This window comes from Eubalaena glacialis, chromosome 14 (genome assembly GCF_028564815.1).
Source record: "Eubalaena glacialis isolate mEubGla1 chromosome 14, mEubGla1.1.hap2.+ XY, whole genome shotgun sequence".
In the NCBI taxonomy this organism is placed as follows: Eukaryota; Metazoa; Chordata; class Mammalia; order Artiodactyla; family Balaenidae; genus Eubalaena; species Eubalaena glacialis.
In genome coordinates this window covers 62,003,179-62,029,353 of record NC_083729.1, presented here as the reverse complement: position 1 = coordinate 62,029,353, position 26,175 = coordinate 62,003,179, and the positions used below count along the sequence as shown (strand labels likewise).

General features: G+C 50.9%; 1 protein-coding gene across 15 annotated transcripts in view; it reads right to left on the bottom strand.

The window, feature by feature from the left end:
• DYSF (dysferlin) overlaps positions 1 to 26,175 on the bottom strand; it is a 235,980-nt gene that overhangs the window by 58,938 nt on the left and 150,867 nt on the right. For 4 of the 15 annotated variants that reach the window (XM_061210962.1, XM_061210961.1, XM_061210963.1 and 1 more), the window contains 8 exons: positions 25,348 to 25,377; positions 23,856 to 23,885; positions 17,796 to 17,837; positions 14,906 to 15,007; positions 14,626 to 14,787; positions 13,414 to 13,579; positions 12,886 to 12,962; positions 6,226 to 6,288 (listed from right to left, as the gene is read on the bottom strand). In XM_061210962.1, coding sequence (XP_061066945.1) covers positions 6,226 to 6,288; positions 12,886 to 12,962; positions 13,414 to 13,579; positions 14,626 to 14,787; positions 14,906 to 15,007; positions 17,796 to 17,837; positions 23,856 to 23,885; positions 25,348 to 25,377 — 672 coding nt within the window. The remainder of the gene's footprint in view (positions 1 to 6,225; positions 6,289 to 12,885; positions 12,963 to 13,413; positions 13,580 to 14,625; positions 14,788 to 14,905; positions 15,008 to 17,795; positions 17,838 to 23,855; positions 23,886 to 25,347; positions 25,378 to 26,175) is intronic. The other 11 variants (XM_061210975.1, XM_061210969.1, XM_061210964.1 and 8 more) reach the window with 5 other exon arrangements.

Genomic DNA, 26,175 nt, shown 5'->3' with positions numbered 1-26,175 from the left:
AACTCATTAGTAGAGATTTTAAAAGGCAAGGAGTGGGGGTTTACTACGTATCATTAAAAGATTCAATTCTGGGCTTCCCTGGTGGCGCAGTGGTTGAGAATCTGCCTGCCGATGCAGGGGACACAGGTTCGTGCCCTGGTCCGGGAAGATCCCACATGCCACGGAGCAACTAAGCCCGTGCGCCACAACTACTGAGCCTGCTCTCTAGAGCCCGCGAGCCACAACTACTGAGCCTGCGCTCTAGAGCCCATGCGCCACAACTACTGAGCCTGTGCTCTAGAGCCCACGAGCCACAACTACTGAAGCCCACATGCCTAGAGCCCGTGCTCCGCAACAAGAGAAGCCACCGCAATGAGAAGCCCACACACTGCAATGAAGAGTAGCCCCCGCTCGCCACCAACTAGAGAAAGCGGCACGCAGCAACAAAGACCCAACGTAGCCAAAAATAAATAATAAAATAAATAAATAAATTTATAAAAAAAAAAAAAAAAAAAGATTCAATTCTCTAGGAAGATATAAGAAATCTACAGTTGTTTGTGCCTAATAACACAGCCTCAAATATATAAAGGAAAAGTAGGCAGAAATAACAAGGAAGAACAAACATCACATCAAAGCAGGATGTTTTAATATCTCAAAAATTGATAAACCACACAAAACAAAATCACAAGAAAATAGATTTGAATAACACAATTAACAAGTCTGATCTAAATGGACATGCTATATGTAAAATACATTGGGAGAATACACATTCTTTTAGAGCACACACAAGATCATTAAAAAAATTGACCCTGTACTAGGCCATAAAGCAAGTGTCAAGAAATATTGCACACAGACCACATTCTCTGAACCATAGTACTGTTAAGCTAGAAACTGATAAAAAGATAACTTAAAACATAAGTTAGGAATTCTAAAACATACTTTTAAACAATTCAGGTGTCAAAAAGAAATATGACAGAAATCAGAAAATACTCAGAACTAGAAAACAACAAAAATACCACTTACCCAAACCTGTGGGATGCATAAAGCAGTACTTCGAGGGAATTCTATAGCCTTAAATGCTTACATTAGAAAAGAGGAAAGTTTGAAAATTGATGAACTAGGCATAGCACTTAAGAGGTTAAAAATATAACAAGCTCTCTAAAACTCGAAGGAAGAAGATAATAAAGAAAAGAACTAGAAACTAGAAAACAAAGAAACAACAGAGCTAAATCAACAGACATAAAAATTGGTTCTCTGAAAAGACTTTTACAGATCTGACAAATTTTGGCAAGAATAATAAAATATAACCTTAGGAATGAAAGGGAACATAAATAGAAGAAGAAAATTTTTTGAAACAGTAAGAGGTTATTATGAAAAACACTATGTCAATAATTTTTAGCAAGAAATGCATAAATTCCTATAAAATATAAATCACCAAAAACGACTCACGTAGAAACAGAAAATCTCAAAGGTCCTATAAACATTTTTAAAATTTTTATCAGCAGTTTAAAATATCCCCAAGAAGAATGCTAAGTCTAGACAGTTTTACAAATGAATCTACCAAACCTTCAGGCAACAGATAATGTCAAGCTTTTATCATTTATTCAGAGACTAGAAAAAGAGCAAATATGCCCCAAGTCATTTTATAAGATTAATAATACCTAGAAACCAAAACCTGAAAAGAACAGTATCAGAAAAAGAAACTCCAGGCCATTATCACTCATAAAGATTGATGCAAAAAAATTCCTAAAGTAAATATTTGCAAACTGAACACAACAATGCAGAAAAAAGACAATGTAACATGACCAGGATAGATAGTTTCAGAACTGCAAAGTTGTTTCAGCATTTTAAAAAAATCTATTAATGTAATTCACCACATTAACAGATTGAAGGAGAAAAATCATATGATCACCTCAACAGATCCATAAAGAACACTGAATAAAATTTAACATCATTCATGATAAAAACTCCTAGCTAGCTAGTAATCACTCACCTGATAAATTTCATACTCAGTGGTGGAACATAAAAATATTCTATTTTATGGATAAAGAAGATGTGGTGCATATATACAATGGAATATTACTCAGCCATAAAAAGGAACGAAATTGGGTCATTTGTAGAGACGTGGATGGACCTAGAGACTGTCATACAGAGTGAAGTAAGTCAGAAAGAGAAAAACAAATATTGTATATTAACGCATATATGTGGAACCCAGAAAAATGGTACAGATGAACCAGTTTGCAGGGCATAAATAGAGACACAGATGTAGAGAACAAACATGGACACCAAGGGAGGAAAGTGGGGGGGGGAGGGAGGTGGTGGTGGTGGGATGAATTGGGAGATTGGGATTGAAATATATACACTAATATGTATAAAATAGATAACTAATAAGAACCTGCTGTATAAAATAAATAAAATAAAATTCAAAAAAATATATTCCATTTTAAATTAGAGCAGATAAGAATACTCTCTATTATCAGTTACATGGAATATTAAACTTGTCCTAGTCAGTGCAGTCGGGCAAGAAAAGGAAATAATAAAAAAGAAAAAGAAATTAAAAGTACACAGAAGAGGGCTTCCCTGGTGGTGCAGTGGTTGAGAATCTGCCGGCCAATGCAGGGGACACAGGTTCGAGCCCTGGTCTGGGAAGATCCCACATGCCGCGGAGCAACTAGGCCCGTGAGCCACAATTACTGAGCCTGCGCGTCTGGAGCCTGTGCTCCGCAGCAAGAGAGGCCGCGATCGTGAGAGGCCCACGCACCGTGATGAAGAGTGGCCCCCGCTTGCCGCAACTAGAGAAAGCCCTCGCACAGAAACGAAGACCCAAAACAGCCAAAAATAAATAAAAAAAAAAAAAAAAAAAAAAAGTACACAGAAGAATCAAAAAAATTTAAAGAGCTGGTTCTTTGGATGAAAAACAACCATAAAATTGATGAAATGCTATTAAGCCTAATGAAGTTAAAAAAACAAACAAACAAAAAACATAAATTACAGAATTAGAAATGAGGATAAAAAATAGAACAGATACAGATTTTCTTTTATTATAGTAATATGTATACATCCATACTAATGTAATAAGCAATATCTGAAGACATCTAAGGCACTAAATTGATTGAAGAAGTAGAAAATGATCAAAGAATCCCCTCCCAAAAATGGTGCTGGGCCCAGTCTTACAAATGAGTACAGAGCAGATGCATCTTATACAATTGTATAAGGTATGCATTCCTGAAGATCTTCTAAAATTCAAAACTCATGTCATATAACACCATTTTCAAGAAAAGATGATGGGTATCCTGTTTACCTGCTAAATCATAAATACAATTCATTTGGCCACCACCTTTTAAATTACATGACTGTTAATCATTTTTTAAATGTAGATTGATTCACATTATTACACATTTTATATATAAAGCAAGACTATTAAAATGTTTATATCACATAATTTTCAACTTGCATAATTCATATTCATAAAGAATGGCTCTCATGTGTTTTCAAACCTTTAAACAATCGTTCTCCTGCCACAGAGACTGTTCAAGAGCACAGGAAATGACAGTACACTTCAAAAAATATTTTATAAAACTATTATAACCCTGATATCAAAACCTAACAAAGACAACCTAAAAGTAATACTTATTAATAAAGATGCAAAAATCCCATATAAATAATAACAAATCTAACTCAGTAATATATACTAGAAGTTCTCCTTACAAACTTCCCCTTAACCAGGATTAACAAACGCTACCCATTCTCTCTGCTAACGATCTAAGGTCCAGAGCAGATGAAAGCCTGAAGCTAATCTAATTTATCCACTGCAGCTCCCAGCAGATGAGCTGTATGTTTACCGAGAGTTAATTGCTTGTTCCCAAATCTGCTTATGCCAGTTGTACTAATACGGTAATTAGATCAATAAGTAAATATTATAAAAATACATAAAATTTGAATTTAAAAAGAAAGGGCATTTTATCTATGAAAATGAACTTAATGCTGTTGATTTTTTTAATTATGAAAATTAAGTATGAGTGAGGTCACAAAAAGGTGAGGGGGATCTTAAATGTTAAAAAAACTCCATGTTCAGAGTCTTTTGCAGCTATCATTAAGAGCTCATCAAACTTTAATCAACCTAAAGGAAAAATCATAGCTAATGCATTATGAATGTGGTTTATACTGGAAAGACAACATGGCACTCGAAGAGCAGATCCAAATTCAAAGAGGCCTTGGCACATGTCAAATGATTGTCAAATGAAGATACATGGATATGATTAAAAAGAAATGTTCGTGGTACTTATATTTGACTTTTAATGAGTCCCTATTTAACCGACTTTAATTAGCCAACCAACTACCTATCTTGATTGACTGCATAAGAGGACTTCAATTGTAGTCAACTATAATACCATGACCAATTGACTGATTTGGGTTTACCCCAGGAATGCAGGACAATTATACATACATATATATGAGTGTGTGTGTGTGTATATATATATATATATATATATATATATATATATATATGTGTGTGTGTGTGTATATATATTTGTGTGTGTGTGTGTATATATATATATAAAACGGACAATGGAAAACAAAATGATCATCTTGATAAATGCCAAATGCCATTGGATAATATCGGTTGGCCATAAGATGTTAGGGAAAACCCAAACGAACTTTCTGGCCAACCCAATATTAAACTCCCATATATAATTTTTAAGTTATTAATAAACTAATAATACAGGACACAACCTGACAAAATCAAGAATATCTATCTGAAACTACCAATCATTATCATAATGGAAAAATGACAGAGACCTTCTCATTAGAATCAGTAACTAAATAAGTTTGCTCACTAGCAACTCCATTATCAAATGTCATTCTGGAAAAAGGAATAAGGTATAACTATTAGAAAATGACATGTTTATTATTGTTTGAAGAAGACAATCTTATCTACCTGAAAAACTCAACCGAATCAATTAACCACTGTCAGAAGTAATAAAGGCACTTAACAAAGAGTCTGTTTCAAAGTAAATATACAAAAATATTGTTTTTCTATATTCTAGCAATAGCCAGTTATACAAAGTCATAAGAAAAAAAAAAGATATTCCATTCAGATAGCAACAAAGACTACAAAATGCCTAGGAATAAACTTAACAAGAAATGGACTAGACCTATTTAAAGTAAACTAAAAATAACTCCTCTAAGGGACAAAAAATAAGACAATAGTGGAAATTAAGAAATTAAATGTCCAATGATAGGGGAATAGTTTATGGATGTCCACAAAGCAGAATGACATGCAACCATTTTTTAAAGAATATAAAGACATGGAAAAACATTTATAATACATTTTAAGTACAAGAAAATGCAGATTTTTTAAAAAGTACAATATGATCTTGATTTTGTAAAAAAAAAGAAAAGTATGTACATGTGCATAAGAGATATCTAAAAATGTAGGCACATCAAAGTCTTAACAGTGCTTATCTCCAACTGGTAGGAACACAGGTGGTTTTAACTTTCTGCCTTACCCTTTTTTGTGTTTTCTATATTTTCTACAATGGATAAATCAGAAAACATTTAAAATGTAGAGTGCCTCTGCCTAGAAGCCATAAAACACCCAACACAGCAATGCCTCCTCTTGGCACCATGAATGGGGTTTAACTTTCAGCAAGTCCTATCTCTTATGTCCCCCCTACAAGTCTGGGGCTCCCCTTGACTTCATGAGTGCATGTTGAAGGACCCTCGACCCGTAAAGATAATACCTAAGGAATCAGCCCAGGAGGACAGAAGCATCCCTCCTGGAAACTGCAGGAGTGAACTGTGGGCCTCAGCAGAGCTCTCAGAATCTGCTGGGGACAGCCAGGGTTCCGCAGTCACACACCTTTCATGCCTCTGGGAAGAGTAGAGAAAATCAATCTGCCTTTGCCCACAGAGGCCTCTTGTGTCCCACGTCCCAGCGGTCAGGGTCTAGAGACTTCCCTGTTTCCACTGGCCCATGCTACCCCATACAGGGAAACAGGATTAAGGTAAATCCCAGGATGCACCAAAGATAATTCAGAAATGTCTGTTTCTGCAAATCTTCCCTCAGCTTTCTCCCTACCCCTCCATCACCACACAGGACAGGTAACTGTTTTCTGCCAGAGCTCAGAAAACTCCTTTCTTCCCCTCCCATCCCCACCTCCTCTGTTCCCTTCCTAACTCCTTACCCCCACTCAGCCCCCCCGGGAAAATCAAGGTGCCCACATATAGGTAAACAATACATACATGACGACTGGATGGAGAAGACGCCATGTTAGTGGGGGTGAAGCCCGACAGACCGTCTGCAAGCTACAAATTAAACACGCTGGTTAGCAACAGGATTAGAGAAACCACTTCAGGGAAGACTGCACGGTCCCGAGGAAGTAGAGCTCTCCAACCAGGCACCCTGTGCTCTCTCTCCAGGGAGGCTGCAAAAGTTGTGGGAGAAACGTGTGCTTTGGAGTTGGACAAGTGTGGCTCCAAATCCTGGCCCCATTGCTTTACCAGCTACGTGACCTTGGACAAGCCCCCTGACCTCTCTGAGTCAGCATCTCCATCTGGAGAATGGGAACAAAGCCGTTGTGTTGTCACAGAGCTGCAGCGAGTATGGATGAGGTGAAGGCCATGCACACCTAGGACAAGGTGAGGCACGTGGGAGGGGCTCAGCCAATACCTGTCTCGTGCCCGCTTTCTCACTGCCCTTGGCACCACTGACTCCATGCCACTCTCACATGCCCTCCCTGCCTTTCAAACTTCCTGACCTCAGACATACTCCAAGCTCCCCATCATCCCTGGTGGTTTCTTCTAACAGCTGAGCCACACCAACCCCTGCTTGGGCACTATTCCTAAACCAATGCAGGTTTCTGAGTCTTCTGTCCTCAAGGACAAAACCCAGGGCATCATATGGCTTCCCCAAAACCAGGGGGGCTTTAAGACTCTCATAAACACACCACCCCTATACTACAGAAACCTTGCTGCACTCTTTTCTGGCATCAGATCCTTGCCTGCAGTCTCCTAGTACAGTGACTCCATACTTTATAGGCTGCAGGGTCCAGGAGGGCCTTGGTGGGGGTCAGGACTGAAGGCAAGGTGACTTTTTCAAGGGCCACTACAATAGTCCCAGAGGAGGTGATGGAGCTGTGGGTGGACGAGTACCAGTCTAGGTGGATGAGGCCAGGAGATGCCCTCTAGGCAGAGGAGACAGCAAGTGTGAAGGGTAGAGGAATAAAGCAGCACTGCCAGTTCAAAAGAGAGCAAACGGTCCAGGAAGGCAGGCTTGGGGGATATGGCTGGAGGGATGAGGAGACCAGCTGGGACCCAGGGCTGCCAGGGTGGGACCCTCTCTTCCTTTGAGTCTGGGGCAGGGGCCTCTGGGAGACTCCCCAGGAGGCCGAGCCCCTGGAATCGACCAGATGAACTCCACGTGAAGGCCCCAGCTGCCCAGAGACTGGCCCAGCCAGGCAGTAGCTCTGCCCCTCTGGTTCTCATCCTGAACCTCACAGAAGCCTTATTGTTATTTTTAATACAGTTCATTTTTAGAAAGGTGAGAGGGAAACCGGCAGTTCACCAGTGCAAGAGGGAGAAAAAATAAAGCTAAACATAGTGCTCCAAAGGTCTGGGCCAGCTTCCGAAATTACATGTTCCCCTTTGGGATTCGGACATAATTTGCCGCTCCGGTTCTGGGAGCACGTTCCCACCTTCACGGCGTCCCAGAGACTAAAACCGGAGCAGGTGGCTCAAAATTAGCCCGAGCTGGGAGCCGGGGAGCAGCTGGCCCAGCGCCCCACCCCACCGCACGGGTGTGGGGAGCAGGCCTCCTGATGCCTCCTGCACGCTAGCCTGGGGTTCCCCTACAGCCTCCCAGGCCCATCAGACACACACACACACACACACACACACACACACACACTCAGTACACCATCAAACACATGCCATCAACACACATGCTGTCAACACACACGCACACACACACTCAGTACACCATCAAACGCACGCAATCAACACACATGCTGTCAACACACACACACACACACTCAGTACACCATCAAACACATGCAATCAACACACATGCTGTCAACACACACGCACACACACACACTCAGTACACCATCAAACACATGCAATCAACATACATGCTTTCAACACACACACACACACACTCAGTACACCATCAAACACATGCAATCAACACACATGCTGTCAACACACACGCACATACACACACTCAGTACACCATCAAACACATGCCATCAACACACATGCTGTCAACACACACGCACATACACACACTCAGTACACCATCAAACACATGCCATCAACACACATGCTGTCAACACACACACACACGCACACACACTCAGTACACCATCAAACACATGCAATCAACACACATGCTGTCAACACACACACACACAGTACACCATCAAACACATGCAATCAACACACATGCTGTCAACACACACACACACACACACACACACACACACACACACACACACACCTCCCACCACCAAGCCTTTGCCCCAGCTCCTCTGCCCACCAGGAAAGGCCTCCTCTCCCCTCTGCTGTTCTAACCCCTCTCGCCAGCCCCCTCGGAGAAGCTTTCCTGATGACTTAGCCCACGCTGACCTTGTAGGGCCCAGAGTCCAAGATCTTGGTGTCCCTGCTAATCAAGCATTCATCGCTTTGCTATCACTCTGTTCATCTCATCTGGATCTGCCACACAGCCCTCCTCTCTCTGTCAGCCAGAGGGGAGACTTCCGAGAGCGCTCTTCCTCTTTATCCCTCCTCAACACACACATGTTCCCCACCCCACGGCCTGAAGACTTCAAGAGGAGACTCCTACCCAGGGTGATCTCTCAGAATGATAGGCAAGCGTCACCCTTGACCTGAAGGGTGGGTGCCTGAAGGTAGGTGATGTGTGGGATGGGCAGGGGGTGCCACCTCTACATGAGCCTCAAGACCCTCTAGGAAATGGTGGGAAGCCCACTCTGGGTGTCTTCCTGCACTGCTTCTCTTCCCATTTTCATCATCAGAACACCAAGAACTAACAGACTAGTCGACAAAGACCCCAAGTTTGTTTGAAACGTAAAAGTAGAGCCTGATTCATACTCAGAGGCAGAATCAGAGACAGAGAGAGCAGCCTGGGGGGGAAGGGAAGGACAGAGGAGGCCACATTGGGAGCAGTTCATTCACAGCGTGTTCCTGGTTGGAGGCAACACCTATCTGTTCATTATTTTTCTATATTTTCCAAACTTTATATAATGGACATATATTTATAATCAGAGAAAAATGAATATATCCTTTATCTCAAGCAGAGCACTACACGGAAGGAAACACCTCTGTGCCCCTCTCTGAGGACACCCCCAGCCTGCCCTCAGCAGGTTAGGTGTCAAGGCCACGATGCTTGCAGCAGCACCACTACGCTTGCACACACATCTGCTCCCAGCCCCCCACCCCACCTCTCACGCACACTCATGTGCACACACACCGCACACACCCACACTACCCCCATCCCCAGACTACGGCTCTAAAATCTACACGAAGACAGCCACACAGACCAAGAATACACTGTGGGGTTGCCATGCGAGAGTTGATCTCATCCCAGCCCCCCGCCACAGAGAAGAGTCCAGGAGGCCAGGCATCTCCTTACTCCCAGAGACAGGTGCCCACCTACAAGCCCTAGAAGGCCAAGTGGACAGTTCTGCCTCATACATCCATTTCACATCATCTCTAGAACTGGCCACTCTTGACAGACACCGAAACATTTCTTGAAACCTGAGAAATGCTTGGCCGTGGTTGTCAGCCAAAGGCACAAGCATCAGGAAAGTCTGGGGTATCTTTTTCTAGTGTGTGGCAGCCCATCCCAGGAACTGGCGGATGATGGCGAGAAGGTTCTTCAGCAGAGAAGAGGCAACTGAGCAAGGAGACGGGAGGGACCAAAACAGAAGCCGAATGTGGCAAGAGAGCATTTGGAGCTCGGGAGGAGCCTTCTGCTGGGTCCACAGCCAGAGCTGGTGAGCACAGCGATGGGGGCCGCGTCACGGAGGGAACGATACGGGCGGCCTAGAGACACGGGCTGGACAAACGGGAGCCAGCAAAGTCCAAATTCTGCCAGACTTCTCATCCCTCCATTCCACAGAGACCAGGGCCCTCTATCCTATCTGCACTGGGGAAGGGGCGAGGGGACAAGAGCCCAGCCAGAACTATCTGGAAAACCACTGGATCTGGAACCCACAGCCTCCTGGATCAGCCCCAGAATGTCCGGTCCTCCCAAGTCCTGCACAGGAGATGTGCAAGGCAGAGTGAGGGAAGGATTTCCTGGACCAGCCAAATCGGATCAATGATCTCAGAGAAAAGCACAATACAAAATTGCTTTTTCCCCAAGCCCCCAGCAGACCCCATCATGACAGGGCTTCCCGAAGACTGGGACTGATCTCCCTGCGGGCCTCGGGGCTCCTTGAGTATAGGGTTATGTCTCCTCCATCAGACAGGGAGCTCGATGAGGGCAGGGTCCAAACCTCCTCCACCAGAGCAGGCGGATCTCACTTCCTCCTCTCCCTGCCGACCTCTGAGGTCCCATGAGCCCAGGCCCTCCCTGCGCGGGCATCCCTCCACCAGCCCTAACCCCAGCTCCCCGCCCTCTGCCTGGCCAGCAGCTCTAGCCATGTGCTCCCACCAAGAGTGCAGCCCCTGCTCTGGCTCAGACCCCGGGCCCCGGTTCACTCATGTCAACGCTGTAAGGACGTCCAGCCTGGGCCTCCTTACCGTCTGCCTCTGGCTGTGCTTGTAGCCAGCAGGACCCAAGAGAGTCCCTCCCCATCTGAGTCTGTAGACATTTTGAGGGCAGCACACACAGAACGGAAATCCTGCTGGGCAAGCTCTACGCTTCCCAGCACAGACTCAGATGGCCCGCTGACGGGGGGTCGGGGGGGGAGAGGGAGCCAGCACTGGGCGCCCGGAGCTTGGGGCTAATTAGCTGCCTCATTCAGCTACGAACACCCACCCAGGCCAGAAGGTACTAGCCTTGAGTGTAACTGAATTCTGTGTATTTGCAATTTCCATTTGGGTTTCCCCAGTCAAGAGAAGCTCCTCCTTAGACCCCTACAGAGAGTAGGCAGGTAATTGACCCAGCCACCCATCTACTTATGCATCCATCCACTCATCCATCCATCTATCCATCCATCCATCCATCCATCCATCCATCCATCCATCCATCCATCCACCCATCCATCCATCTATCCATCCACCCAGGCAGACTTTCTTCAAACGCCTCCTTTAAGTCAGGCCCTGTGCTGGTCACTGGGGACACAAAGAGGAATGAGCCACAGTCACTGCCCTGAGCCTAGTCTAGGAAAGATGCTGGCATTTACAGAGGTAGCATGACTTAAGGCAAGCGCAGTGACCAAGATAGAGACAGGACTTGCAGAAGAAGTGGAGGAGCCAGGGCAGAATCCTGGAAGGAGGCGACCACACCTAGGCTGAGTCTTAAAGAATGACTGGGAGCTGGCCAGAAGGTGCTCCCAGCAGACAGCGTGCTGGGGTGGGGCCCTGGAGAGCCATAGAGGCGGGAGAAATGGAGAGCTGGGGGCTTCTGAGGATGCTTAGCACCAGAGAAATATAAAGCAGCTACGAAGCTCTTGTCTCAGCAGCAGCGAAGCCCAGGACTGAACACCAGAAATGTCCCCATGGAAGTGGCAGAAAGGTGAAAGAGATGAGCGCGTGAGAAAGAAGCAGAAATCAGCCCTAAATGTCAGAGGGAAGCCCCTGTAAGCACATCTCGGGGAGAGTTTTGAGGATCCCGAGCCCAACCCAACACCCAAGTTTGTTCTCTTGCTCTCAAGGCTAATATTTGATTGATGGTTTTTAAAAAAAATAAAACCCTCCCAAAATGCCACCCCCTCCCCAGTGAATAAACAGGCTGTGGGCCTGAGCACAAGTACTGCCTACACAGGCTGGGGGGCTCTACCTCCGGGCAGCCCAGAAGCTCTGGGAGCCCCAAGTGCCAGGGTTGCGGCCAGAAGCAAGAGAAGCTGAGAGGGGGGTGACAACCTGGAACAGAGGGTGACAACTTGGAACAGAGCTATCCAAGGCTGGTGCCCACAGTGAGGCCTTTTTCCATCTCCACTGCAGGAACGACTGGGTGGTCTCAGCCGTACAGGACCCAGAGCCACCCCAGGGCCCAAGGTGAAGAGAGCGCTCCCCCCTCAATAAGAGATGCCACAGACCTCTTGCCATGCTGTTTGGCACTGGTGTCTGGGTCACCAGCTCGCCCTGTTGTGGAGCACATAGCCAGGGGCTGCCTCTTACCTGCCGACAGGGTTGGACACCCTTGCAGTAAGGCCCCTCTCCTGGCCCCCTTCCTCTCCTGCAGGTGGAGGGAATGGGGTGAAAGGGACCACTGGCTTGGACAAAGACCCCTTCTTCAAGCTGCCTGCCAGGTGCCACAGAGCACAAGCCCATAGATGAATCTCCCCCCCAAGGAGGGTCCTAGTTGGGTAAGGCGATGGGGCTGGGGCACCCCAGAGGCTACAGGTCACTCCCCAGCCTGTCCTCCTTCTCTCTCGTTTGCTCCTTCCACCCTGATTTCCTGGGTGATTTCCAGGAGAGAGCCCTCAATGTGGCCCTCAAGGTAGTGGGGCCATTTTTCTCATATGCTTTGGGGGAAATAATTGGGTCTTGACCAGAAGACCACATACAGCCTCCCCTGCAACCCCCAACCTGCTCCCAACCGGACTGAAAGCTCCTAACTGGGGCCATCCATCTGTAAGGTGTCCAGCCACCAGGCTACAGAGAGAGTGTCCTATGGAGGCCGTGTGATAAGGAAGGGAGGGCAAGGGGCAGGGAGAGGGCAAGCAAGCCAGCTCCTGGAAGGAGCCAGTGTCTGTCCCCGGGGACCCATCGTACCTGGATGGGGATGAGGGGCTCCTTGTCGTCGATGTCAATCAGCACATCTTCCCCAGGACTGAGTAAGCTCACGTCATCTGTAGGGGGAGCAGTGTCCAGGCCTGAGAGGGGGCTCCCTCAGGGGCTCACCCCTCCTGAGCCACAAGACTCGGCCCTCGGTCTTGCCACACTTTTCACTCCGTGTCTTCCTCTTCCTCCCACCCATCCTTCCCTCTCCCGTCTCCCTTCGCGCTCCCCGTCTCCCCAGTTCTCCCTCTGGCTCCCTCCTCATCCCACTGACCCCTGTATCTCCCTCTCCCTCGGCCTTTTCCGCACCACGCCCCACCTCAGCATCGACCCCCCCACCTCTCCTGGTGGGCCCAGCCCAGGGCCAGACGACGCCCTGAGGGAGACCCGTCCCCACCCGTCCTTCCGGTCCTCTCATTCAGGGCCCGGTAAGAGGAGGGCTTCAGGACGCGTCTCAGCTGGGAAGTCCACCTGTCCCAGCCCCCTCTGCCTCCCCGCCCCCGTCAACAGCCCCTCCCCTACCTGGGCCGCCCTGTGGGGACGGACTCTCCTCTGAGTAAGGGTCGCACAGGAAGCTCTCCAGGGAGTGGATGGTACACTGACCCACCACAGGCCGGCGGCCAAACTGGCGATTATCAATTACCTTGATCACGATGGGGGGACAGTAGAGCTCCTCCCTGGGCAGCATCTGGGGGGAGGGGGAGGGAAGCTCTGGGCAGCAGCCTGACCCCATCTCTGGGAGGTCTCAGAGGAAGGCGAGCCCTTCTTCCCAGGGCAAGTCCAAGGAGCAGAAAATGCTCTCAACCCACACAGAACCCCCAAGAGCCAGCAATCCAAACGGGTGGTTTGCCGAGCCCAGGAGCTGGCCAGTGGAGAAGCCACACGCCCCTTCTGTCTGCCTCTTGAATGCTGTATGCAGAGGCCGACTTTCCCCTCACAGTTTCACCTTCCAAACACATCCAGCTCAACCTAAAGTTAAAACAAGTCTACTTTCCCTGAACCTTCACTGGCCGGGGAAGCGAAGAAGGGAGAAGTTGGCCCGGGACTCAACATTTCTCGCAGACAGACCCCCCCAAGTGGATACTCAAGAGTTGGCTTCCAGCCCCAGATTCTTCTCCCCCCAGCCCTAAAAGCACTTTGAACACAACTTGAAATAATTTATATGCTCTCCTTCGGTGGCGGCTTTGGCTCAGCCAAGAGGCGGCTCCTGTTGACAGCCACTGGGCCTGGAATTTCTATAGCACTTTCATCCTGCAAACCATTTTCCTTTCCTCAGACTTGCCTTACTCTGGTCACTAGGCCCAGGCAGCCCAGGTTGCTGGAGAGGGCTGAGGCCTGAGGGCCGCGGGGGTGAGCCCCTCTGCGGGGGCCCAGGCTGGGGGAGGACCAGGTCCTGGAAGGTTTGGCGGAATCCTGGAAGCTCAGAGCCCTGGCAGGGAGCACCGGGGGACTGACGCCGGCCCTGAGAGGGGAAACAGTCACGGATGGGTCCTTGGGAGTTCCGCAGACTCAGGATCTGAGGAGGAGGGGCCGAGCTGGCCCCCTCTGCGCTGCTCGCAGGCTTCATCTCCTCCAGGGAGGAGACAGCATTTCCTCCCATTCTCCAGTGAGGTGGGAGCGATGCCGTGACCCACTCAGAACCCCACAGGGAGCCAGACCCCAGGCTGCCTGGGGCCGCAAGGAAATTCTAACCACCAGGACTCCGGAAGGGGACGGCGGGGAGGTCGGGCTCACCACTTCCATGAAGAGGGTGCAGATGTCAAAGTTGGGGTTCTTCCGGAGGTTCTTGATGACACAGGACTGCACGCTCTGGCCCCCGCACTCTACCACCAGGCTGGGGGAGGACACGCTGGCCAGCTGGTAGCTCTTCATGTTCCGAAGGCCCCACGCCAGGATCTGGGGGCACGGAGTGAGGACAGCAGCTGGGAAGGCCCCAGGCCCCAGAAAGGCTGGGCCAGGAAGAGGAAGGGCCCGGCTGCCCACAATCCCCACCCCGCCACGGGGGCGGGCTCACCTCGATGGCGGTTCGCTGGAGAACCGGCTTGATGTTCTGGGGGACCATGTAGATGTTGGCCTCCCTCTGGGGTGGCGGGTAGGGTAGGTCCGTGTCCTCCGACTGCAGGGCAGCAGGTAGAATGGAGGCAAAGGCAGGAGGAAGACCAAGGCGGAAAGACAAGAAAGGAGGACAGACGGGATGGAAAGAAGGACATGTGGAGAGATACAGAAACAGAGCGGCGAGGACACAGAAGTGGGCAACCGGGCAGACAGAAATGAGAGAGCAAAGTCAGTTTCCCAGGCACCATCTTCTCCAGGATCACAATTCTAGCACCTTGGCCCAGGGTTCAGGCGATCCTGTTTCAAATGAGCCCCGGGGCACCCCTCCTCCCACCAACGAGCTGCTCAGGGTGACCCCGTCCCTGTCACACATACACGTGTGCACACACGCGCACACACATGCACTGCCCCGTCCAACCTGACACGTCCACTTCAGCCCCTCTCAGTCCCGAGAGGACCACGTGCCCTCCTGCTAGCCTGGTTCTCCTGCCTCCTGGCTCAGACCCTCCCAACCTACCACCCGCCCTGGTGTTCCGTCTCCAGCCCCAAACTCCCACCTCTCACACCTGTCCTGAGGTGTGACACATCTGAACAGAACGCTTGCACTGTGGGCCAGAAGGGGTATTTACAAATAGGAGAAGGGGACAGAAAGGCCCACCATCCACGGGCACCAAAGGGCCTACTGGGGAGGCTCCTTCACACCACAGACCAGAGATGAGCGTGGCCTGTGTCAACCCTACCTGCTATGGGTTTGCCAAAAAGACTTGGGCAAGAGTCCTGTAGAAATACATAGGGAAGCAGGCGGGGCAATGGAAGCAGGTATTACTGTGGATTAGACAACTACCAAGTCTGACAGTGGTTAGGAACATGGGCTCTGGGTATGGATCCTGACTCCACTACTTACTGAGTTAAACAAGTTATTTCACTTCTCTGTGGCTCAATTTTTTTCATCTATAAAATGATTATTAAAAATTATCAACCTCTAAAGGTTAGTGTGAGGCTTGGAGAAGTTAATACAACATTTAGAAGAGTGCCTGGTTCCTGTAAACTCTCAATAGGAGCCCACATGGCACCTTTGTGACAACTAGAGAAGGATGACCCTTTCTTAAAACTCTTTACTTCCACGTCAGAAAATCATCATAGTTTACTGGTTTATTAGAACAAGACACTTTACTGCCACCTACTGGAAATTGTTATAATAAATAAAAGTACATGATGTCTGCACTGGAAATCGCACCCCCTTAGACCCAGTGCTCTTCTGCAGTGCACAACCTGCACATCCATACATGGAGGCCCTGACACTCAGGAAATGTTAACTATAAATAGAAGGGCTGTGCTGTGTGCTTTACAGAGCTTGCCTCATGTAATTGCATTAATAAACAATGAAATCATTGGATTCATTCTCCAAGTGACTTGCTCTGGGTTCCTTCTCAAAGGATGGTGCATCCATCTACAGATGCTCTGACATAGATGGTGGGAGCAGCTGAAGCATTGAAACACAACAGCTTCCTCCCACCTCATCACTTCACAGCCAATCCCAGCTGTCACTCCTGCCAATGACACACTGATGATGCTATGCTTCGTGACCTGGGGTGGTAAGAAGCTCATTTCTAGAATCAAACCAGACCTTGGTCCTAGTCCTAACTAGAACTGAATTACAAAACAGAACAGAGTCACACATTTAGAAAACACACTTATGGCTGCCTAAGGGGAAAGGTGAGGTGGGGTGATGCATAAAACAAGAGTTTGAAATTAGCACAGATACCGTTCCGTAAACCAACTATGTAATAGACAAGACCTACAGCTTCTGAGCTATTTGACCTTGGGCAAATTATTCAACCTCTGTGACTCAGTACCCTCATATGAAAATCCGGGATAACGAAACTCTTACAAAATTGGTCTGAGAATTTAACAAGAGAACAAATATAAAGAGTTTCTGGCACATAGGAGGTGCTTAATAAACAGCAGTGACTGAAATGATCACTGTATTGTTGGTGGTGCCACTGTTTTCATCACTAATGTTGTTGGTGATCCCCCAGTGACTTGAGCGGAGCTGAGCCATCAGAGGCACCTCTCAAAACAACGCCAGCTGCAGAACTATCCCTACGTCCCCAGAGCACAGAGTGAAGGAATTCATCATTTTCCTCCAGACCCACAATGCAGGTGACATGATATTTTTAGACTGGCTGAGCAACGGACGCCATCAGGAGAAAGAGTGATGAGCAGGGCTGCCACGGGCACAACTCCAGGGGGTGCTGTGCCCGTCACAGTTCACCTGAATGGTGCCCCTGGAGGCTGGAGGCAGAGCCCGCGGTGGCCTGGCTGCCATGGGGACGCCTGGCTTGGTGTCCACCCTTGGCACTCCAAGGCCACCTACTGCAACAGCTGTGCAGCAGGGGTCGCCTCTTTTTAAAAAAGGTTATGCCTGAAGGCCTGCTGGTGGCCTGCTCAAGGCTGATGCCCAGCCCACAGTGGGCCCAGGGCCAAAAGCCCATGACGAAAGAGACAAATAGAAGAGGTCAGGGAGGGAACAGCCCCGGGCTCCTGGGTGGGGAGGCGGAAAGACCAAGCCTTTCTCATATGGCTGCAATGTTGTCCTGAAATCACCCAGGAAAACTCGTGAATATACTTCCCCCAGAACATTCCTCTCCAGGTCCCCAGACTCTGGGCAGTGTCCCTTGGATTCCTTTTTGTCCCTCACTTCCACGTCCCGCCTTCCCTCTGGGCTCCTCCAGCTCCCCTGTGAGGATATTCCTCTCTCTGTGCAGACGCCCAGGCTCCCCACCGCAGGAACCTGCTTACAGAGGAGGACAGGGACCAAGAACCTGGAGAAGACCGGGCTCCAGTACCGTTTGCAGGAGGCCCTGGAGGAAGATGGCGGGTGCACACAGCTGTGGAGCGCCAGGCCCGGCCGGCAGGAAGGAGAGACAAGCAGAGAGAGCGGTTAGAGGCACATCCGCAGGGCAGCTTATGAGGCACAAGGCCCCCAGTCTCATCCCAAGGCCACCTCCATCCACCATGCCATCCTCAGGGGTCCCAGAATATCCTTGCTCCCTGCACCTTGTTGCCATTCCCCAGAATCCCTGCCTCTGCAGGGGCTCCCCTCCACCTGCCAGCTGCCACCAAGTCCTCTGTCCCCTCCCCACTGTGCGCACCGCCCCGCCTCTCATTATCACTGCACATCTACGCCGCCATGCGCTCTGGCTCCCTAACCCGGTCTCATCCAGTGCGCCCCAATTTTCCACACTATCTGCTGGATTTTTTCCTTCCGCATTTAAAGACAGTCTCAAGATGGTATCTCGGGTCCATCCACACCTTCTCTCTATGTCCTCTCCTGCAGCCTGCCACCCTCTCCTCTCTCTCTTCCTGAAGAAGGCTGCCTCCATCCCCTGCCCCTCCCTCGCTTCCACACAGCCCTCTGCCCGGTGCACTCGCTCCGCCCCTTGCACCCCCTCCCTGGAAACTTCTCTCTCCAAAATTAACAACAACCTGCTTGTAGCCCAACCCAGAGGAAACTCACAGGCGCCTATCTCTCTCCCTACCTCAGCAGCATCTGGCCAGCTGACCTCGTCCTCCTTCCTAAAGCCGTCTGTCTAGCTCCTCGCCGCTGGCCCCTCCGCCCTCTCTACCCTCCGTTGGCTGTGTCTCCCTGGCAGCCTCCCCCTGCCCCTCTGCCCAGCCCTCTCCTAGGCTTTCTGCTCCCAAACATCTCTCCTAAGCCCCACACTCACATTCCAACCTTACCGCTACTTCATCCATGTGTCCTCCTGGCCTCTCACACCGAGCTTGTCCCAAACTGGATTGTCTAAGATCCCACCCCCGCAAAACCTGCTCTCTTCAAATGTCATCTCAGAAACCAGCCCCACCATCCACCCAGATAGCCAAGCCAAAAACGCCACGCCACCCTTGGCTCTCCTTCCCCTGGATTGATCCCCAAGCCTTAGGGCTCTGTCTCCTAAATCTCTCCCAGGCCCACCCACCCATCTTCTTTCCTGGGTCTGGGTCACCACCATCTCTTGCCTGGATTCACCAGCATCATCCTAAGTGATCTCTTGCATCTGGTTTTGCACATCCCCTTCCAATGAATGTATGCTGTACTCTGCAGCCAGGGAAGACTTTCTAAGAATGTCACTCTGTTTAAAACCCACCCACTCAGGATGAAGTCCAAACTCCTTGACACAGCCTCCAAGACCCCTCATCTTCTAGCTCCTGCTGACCTCTCTGGTCTCGCCTCTCACCACCAACTTTCCCCTCCGGGACCCCAGGCAGTGATGAGCCACCTTCCCCTTCTGAACGCCAGCAGGTTGCAGGAGGCATCACACTCTCTTTACCTGTGAGGTTGGAGCTCACTGGTCCCTCTGTCTGAAAGGCTCTTCTGCCCACTTCATCTGGCTACCTCCTACTTGGACTTCAGGTCCACTTAAGTGTTCCTTGGAGCCCCAGGTTTAAGTTAAGCACCCCACGGTTCCCAGAGCAGCTTGTCCCATTGAAAGACACATCAACCTGGGTCATTTCTGTGTGTTCATTTGTCTGTGTCCCTTGTTAAACCAGCACTTCTGCGCACAGGGACAACAGCTAAATCCCCTGTCCAATAAATAAAGGCTTACGAACAGATAATTGAAGGCAGGGAGGGAGGGATGGCAGAGGGCGAATGGACGGGGGCATAGGGGGACAAAGAAGCGACTCCAACATAGTCTCCCATCCTTCCCCACGCTCTTGCCTGTGTCAGTCTTGCATTCTCACCAGCCCCTCCTTTCCCCGTGCCTGCTCATTCCTCCCTCTGTTTGAATGGGCTTCCTTTGCCATCTTCCAGAATCTACCACATCTTTCAGGGCCTAGGTCAAACTCTACATCCTCCAGAAAATCTCCCCAACCACTCCAGAAACTCCTTACAACCCTACTCTCTGACTTCTTTTACCTCTAATTAAGTGACCCTGGGCTCTGGTTGCCCAAGGTCCTGACTGGTCTCCCACATCTCATGCTTGGGAGTCCTGTGGCACCAGCCAGATGGCCACTCCTGTGCCCAAGTTTCTCAATTTTTTCTGGTCCAGCCCATCTGAGAGGCATGAGGTCTCCTTCCAGGACAGTGGCTCTCAGTGGGGTGGGCTGCAGCGACCCCTATCAGCACTGCCAGGCAGGGAGGGGGTGGGTGTAGACTGAAAGCACCGCCAGGACATCCTGATTCACTGTCCTGTGTGTGACGGGGGACTCTGAGGACCACAGACCTCAGGGGCAGCCACACAATAGAAGGCTAATAAGATGACCCCTTCCATGGTGGGGTCCATCCCTTCCATGCTCCTCCGCACCCACCCTGAATGCAGGGCAGACGTGGGGCTGCTACACTGACGGGGTTCTACAGGTGTGCAGGGCGCTTACCGAGACAGCTCAGACCAAGAGGACAAGGACACAGGACAAATGAGGCTCTCTCCCCACTTTAAGCAGAATCCACCTCCTGCCTCCTTTCATCTATCTGTCCTGCTGGCCAGTTCAGTACAGGGAACTGAGGCCCTGAGCCATGCGGGGGGCTTCCTCTCCCAGTCCCAGGGGCCACCACGCTAGACAGGAAGTGCATTCCCAGGGCTGGGGCAAGTGTGGGCAGGCCCCTCCAGCCACCTAGGTCAGTGTTGCCACCAGTAGCCCACAGACCCCCTCCTCACACAGCAGGGCACAGTCAGGCGACCCTCTGGACACTCAGATCCTGGCTCCTCGGGGAGCTCCATGCGGGCACAGCCGGGCGGGCTGGGGGGGCTCCACTGTCTGCCTGCCCCACCCAGCTCGTTAGGAACAACATGCTGCTCTAATTACACTTCCCAGGAAAAACAGTGTTTTAAATTAAAGCCTTGGGGGAGGGATAGGGGGATGGGGGACCACTGGGCTTATTTTCCTGATTGCAAAACACCAAATTTTTCCTTCTGGAGGATTTGGGGGTGCAGGAGAGTACCTCATGTACATCTCAGACTAAAAGCCATAGCCTGTTGCCCGGATTAGGAAGGGGATGGAGTGACATCTGGTTGGCCCCCAACTCACAGCAAAAAAGCCACGGAGGACGCTCTCCTTTCTACCAGGGCATGCCTCCACGGAGCATGACAGGAGCATCAGAACCAAGGGCGATACTCCGAACCACGCCCCCTTAGGTGCTCAGGACCACAAGCCCCTGCTCCCACCTAAAGGGTTCCCAGATGGGGTCTTCCTCCGCACAGGCTCCACATCCTAGGAGCCCTCAATTATTAAGGAATCTGCCATCATCTCTTCTGCTGTTTGTGTGCGTGCGTGCGTGCGTGCGTGCACGCGTGCATGCTCTCGTGGGTGTACATATTTGTACACACTCACACATGCCTGTGCACTCTGCATGTCTCAGGAAATCTAAAATTGCAGTTTCTTTGAACTCATTCCCCTTGGCAGCGAAGACCGCCTTTGTTCTCCAGACAAAAAGGAAAAGAAACGAGACAGAGGGCTCAGAAGAGGCGGGGAGAAGGAGGGAGAGAGGGAGCCTGGGCCAAGGAGCAAACAGAGGAAAAGGGAAATGCGAAGGGAGAGCAGGACAAGGGGAAGAGCAAGGCTCAGGAAGAGGGGAAACAGCAAGCGACAGACAGAAAGGCAGGCTGGGAGCTGGAAAGAAACCCTCCCCTCCACCCGTGAGGACCCAGGTCTCCCAGACACCAAAGCCTCAAAGACACAATGCAACAGTCCCCCTTCCCGACCAAGAGCCCCTGGAGAGGGATGCTCCAGGTGGGCAAACAGCCTGGGGGAGGGGAAATCTTGTTGCCCACCAAACTGGCCCCACGCGGTGACACGCACCCCCCAGCCCGAGGCACTGCCACCTGGACCCCCAAAGAGAGCTCAGAGTCACCTCTTCCAGGAAGCCATCCCTACTGTCCTCCATCTGCTGTAGGAACGCTCAGCCTGGGTAGATGCCTTTTACCTCATTCATGACACTGTCTCCCACACAGGTGTGGGCTGTGCTGGCCAGAAGGCATTCCCCACCGGAGAGGCCGTCCTTACACCATGCTTCAGAGTCACTTGCCCCTCTCCATTCCCTCTCTAGCCTAGGCCCCCATCACCACATCTGTCTCAAAAGCCTCCTAAGCTGACCTCTCCTGCCCCTCGCTCCCCAACCCAAACCTCTCCGCAGCCAGACGGCTTCCTAACACACCCATCTGCCCTCTCTGCTCCCAGACTTTTGAGGGCCCCCGTGGCCAGTGGCCCAGAAGCTAAGCTCCCGGCATGGCTTTTCACAGCCCTCCGGGATGGCTGGAGCGCTCTTCACAGGGATCAGGCCGGGAGTCTGGAGGGGGCTGAAAGAGGGACACCAAGCAGGAGCTCGGCCGCAGCAAAGAAGACAGAAAAATCTTGCTAAGGCGTCAGGCTTCCAGCAGGACCAGTGGCAGCAAGATTAACCTGCCTCCACCCCGCCCCTGGGGATTCTTAAAACCAAATAGGACCCAGGACCTCGGCATGAGTCTTAGCCTTCAAGTGCAGGGGAAGAAAGAGGCTGAGCTATGGGCCCCAGGGTCAGGGCGGGAGCCCTCTGGGGATGAAGGGGTCACAAGGTCACCTCCTGGGGTGGTTCCCTGGACCAGCTGATCCTCCATCCATCCTACTGGGCCTGGGACCCTTTGAACGTGCTGGCCCAGCCCTGTGCCCAGCAGACCCCCAGGACTTGCTCTCCTCTGGCCCTGCTGACCCACCCCCGCGCCTCAGCCTGTGGCCGGCTGGCCCTGCAGCAGGGCACTTGGCCCTCGTCAGGCTCTGGCCCCAAAGCTGCAGATTTTGATTTGCTTCCTGACAACAAGACCACAGCCAGATCCCTGCTCTTGGAATCTGAGCCTTCACTGTTATATATTACAAATCCAGTTATTAAGGATTTTAACTTTTTTTAATAACTCATCCCTGGGCTGGGTCCTCTTCAGAGCAGGCTGTGGGTTTTGGCCACAGAATGCTCTCAATCAAGAGAGAGGGCTCCGTGCTGCTTCCCTGGACAGGACTCTGGTCCCCTTTCCAAATCGGCAGTCTTTCGCAACTGCAGCCAGAAGCAGGAGGCTGCCTGTCAGGCGCAATTGCGGCCAGCTCACTTGGCGGACCCCACCTCGGTCTGGGAGCTGAAGGAAGTGAGGTAAGGGGCGCCGGGCCTGCGGATCCCACATCCTGACCCTGCACTTCAAGTCCAAATTGCACTGAAAATGTCAAATGGTGTTCGCTCGCAGCCTGGGGATTCCCTGACGGCAGGAAGGGGCTGCCCTTTTCCCAACCCCCATCTGACCAGGGCTCTCCTTCCTGTCTCTCTGCCCGGGCCTTTGCCTCAGCTCACTCTTGAGGACCTGCTCACAGATGTGCAGGAGGCCATAAGGAAATGTGCTCCTCATCCAGCATAGCAAAGGGCATAGCCTTGCTTCATTTGGATGCAAACCCCAAACTTCTCCCAGAAGCTAGGAATCCCCAGCCTGTCCCGTTCCTAAAGCAGCCAGGCCCCAACCTGGTGCTTGGTCCCTTGGGCCAGAGGCACGTTCCCCACCTTCTTCCTAAGTGCTACGACAATGTTTGGCTAACGTCACCTCCACCAGTAAGGCTTCCTTGACTACTCTGGCCCTTTATGAACATTTTATTCTTGAAAACATGCCACTTGGTACTCAGCCAGTTGAGGCTCTGTACTGCTGTCCCGGGGGTCTGGGCAAATGTGGCTTCCAACATAGCAGCAATCCACCTAAGAGCCAGACTCACACCAGGGCACACCCTAGGCAGCCCTGGATCTACGCAGAGTGTGGGAAATTAAATCCAGACAGGGGTCCATGTGACAGAGGCACACTGGAGTACCAGGAAACAGGAAGACTCCAGGGCATGGCCTTCACCTTCCCTCTGTTTCTGCCCACCTATCCGCAGCCACAGGCCACAGCTGTGAGGGGCCAGCTCACCTCTTCCAGGATCCCTGATGTATCCTGCGCCTGGACCACACCATGGGACAGTCCACATCCAGGAGACGGTGGAGGGAGGAGAGGAAGGAGGGTAAAAGTTTACCATTAGTGACAAGGACCACTAGGCTGGGGCAGAGATCAACACGCCAGATGTCTCCCTACAAGGAGCAAACAGAAACCACTTCCCATCTAGGGTGAGGGTGATGTGCTTCCCAGACGCACCCTCTACGTGGTCCCTGAGAAAGAAGGTACAACAAACGTTGATGCAGAGGGACTCGTGGGAGAGGTCAAAGCATAAACCTGGAGCCTAGGCATCTCTAGAAGTGACAGGAGAAAGGAGACTGACTAACAGACAGGTGCTGGGAAGGTCCCGGACCCTGTATAACAGCCCCAGGAGGCAGTCAGACCTGAATCCCTGGAGCCACTGCTGGAGATGTGGACTTGGAGAAGCAAGGAGAAGCAACCTACATGCCCAGGGCTGGCAGAGCTGAGAGCAGAAGCTTGGACTGAACCGGGAGCAGGAGAGGGAGAGGGAGAGAGACTAGAGGGGGTGGGAGGAGAGGCAGGGGGTGGGAGGAGAGGCAGAGGGTGGAGTGGGGGCAGGGGGCAAGGAGGGCGTGTACTGTCAGAACCGTCTGCAAATTGCCTGGGCTCCCTGCCTCGTAAGGGGAGAAGCATCCAAACAGAGCCCAAACGACCACTTCTCAAAGCTGCAGCTGAGCCTGGCCGGGCAGAGGATTCCCGAATCAAATTAGCCTGGGTACCAGTAAAAGGTTTACATTTTTCATGACCCCCAGGAGAAGGAAGGGGAGCAGGGCAAAGGGAATGAAGTCCCCATAACTAGTAGTGGAAATAAAACCGGATCTCAGTGGGAACACTGAGTTGGGAACTAGGGTCTAAATCAGAGCTCCTGAAACGTGAGCGCGCGTCCGAATTCCCTGGAGGGCTCGATAATACCCAGGTTGCTGTCCTGCCCTCAGAGTTGGCTTCATAGGTTTGAAGTGGGACCCAAGTTTGGCATTTCTAACAATACCTCGGGTGATGCCACGCTGAGAACCACTGGTCTAAGTCGATGGTTCTCAGCCCAGGCTGCACATTCAAACCTCCTGGGCAGCTTTGAAAGATACCAAGGCCTGAGCCACACCCTGAAAGATGACATTTCATTTGGTCTAGGGTGGGGCCTGAGCACTGGTGATTTTTAAAGCTGCCCAAGGGATTCCAACATGCAGCCCAGCTGAGAGCCCCTGGGCTGGATGACCATGAGGTCCCTTCCATCTGAGTCTGTGATTCTTGGACTTCTCAGGGGAGAAGGGCAGGAAAGCCAGAGCTGGGCAGGGACCCCAGCTCCTACCCACCCTGCCCCTGTGGCCCCAACTGAGCCTTGCTTGGCTTGAAGGCAGGATGGTGGTGGTGTACGCCTGCTCCCCTTCCTAGCCTGGGAGGGGGCTGCAAACACCGGGAAGGGGCAAGTTTTGAAGAAGCAAAGGCTTACCTCAAAACCAGGAATATGGTGGATGGCCGGCTAGGGTGAAGAAAAGGAGCTTTGGTTAGGTGCCTGTCACCCGAGGCCCCACCACCTTTCCGCCCTGGCCAGGCAAACACATCTCCAAACACAAAATGACACTCATGGAATATGTCTGTGATCAGACAGTCCAGGGCTTTGCAGACTCTTCCTTGGCGGACTAGGGACTCCTGGGAGGTGCCTGGTAAGTGGGTGCAGGGGAAGCCAGGTTGGCAGTATGCTGTGTCCCCTCCAGACACTTCAGCCAGAGTAGCCTCACTTCTAGCCGGCTTACATATTAGGGTTCACATCACACTAAGAGCAAGTTTGAAGATGTGGCTCTAATCCAAACCCCCTATTTAACAGCAGGGAATTGGCTGGTTGAGGCCATGGCAGAGCCAACACTGCAACAGGAGCCCTGCCCTCACCTGTCCCTGGAGTCCCCTTCCCCGGACAATTAAGCACCCTAGCCAGATCACAGAGGTCCCTCTTCCAGAAACCACGTCAGGATATAACCCAGAGAAAAATACATCCGATGGCCAGAGGACTCAGACATAGTAACACAGTTCAGATTTCAGCTTTCTGCCCCAGTGTTAGATTGTGTCCTGATTTGGGGCTCAGAAAAGATGGGCAAAACTGGTTCCAGCAGGAGGCCTAACAACCAGAGGTGGCCCTTCAGTGCTCTCCACTAAGTGCAGGCCCTTGGTGGGGGGAAGAAGAATGTATCTAAGCCCCCTCCCCTCTATCAGAACATCCCCTGCCTGGGCCCTCACCCTCCACCACCAGGAGCTCCCTGCCGGGCCTCCTGGATCTGGATGT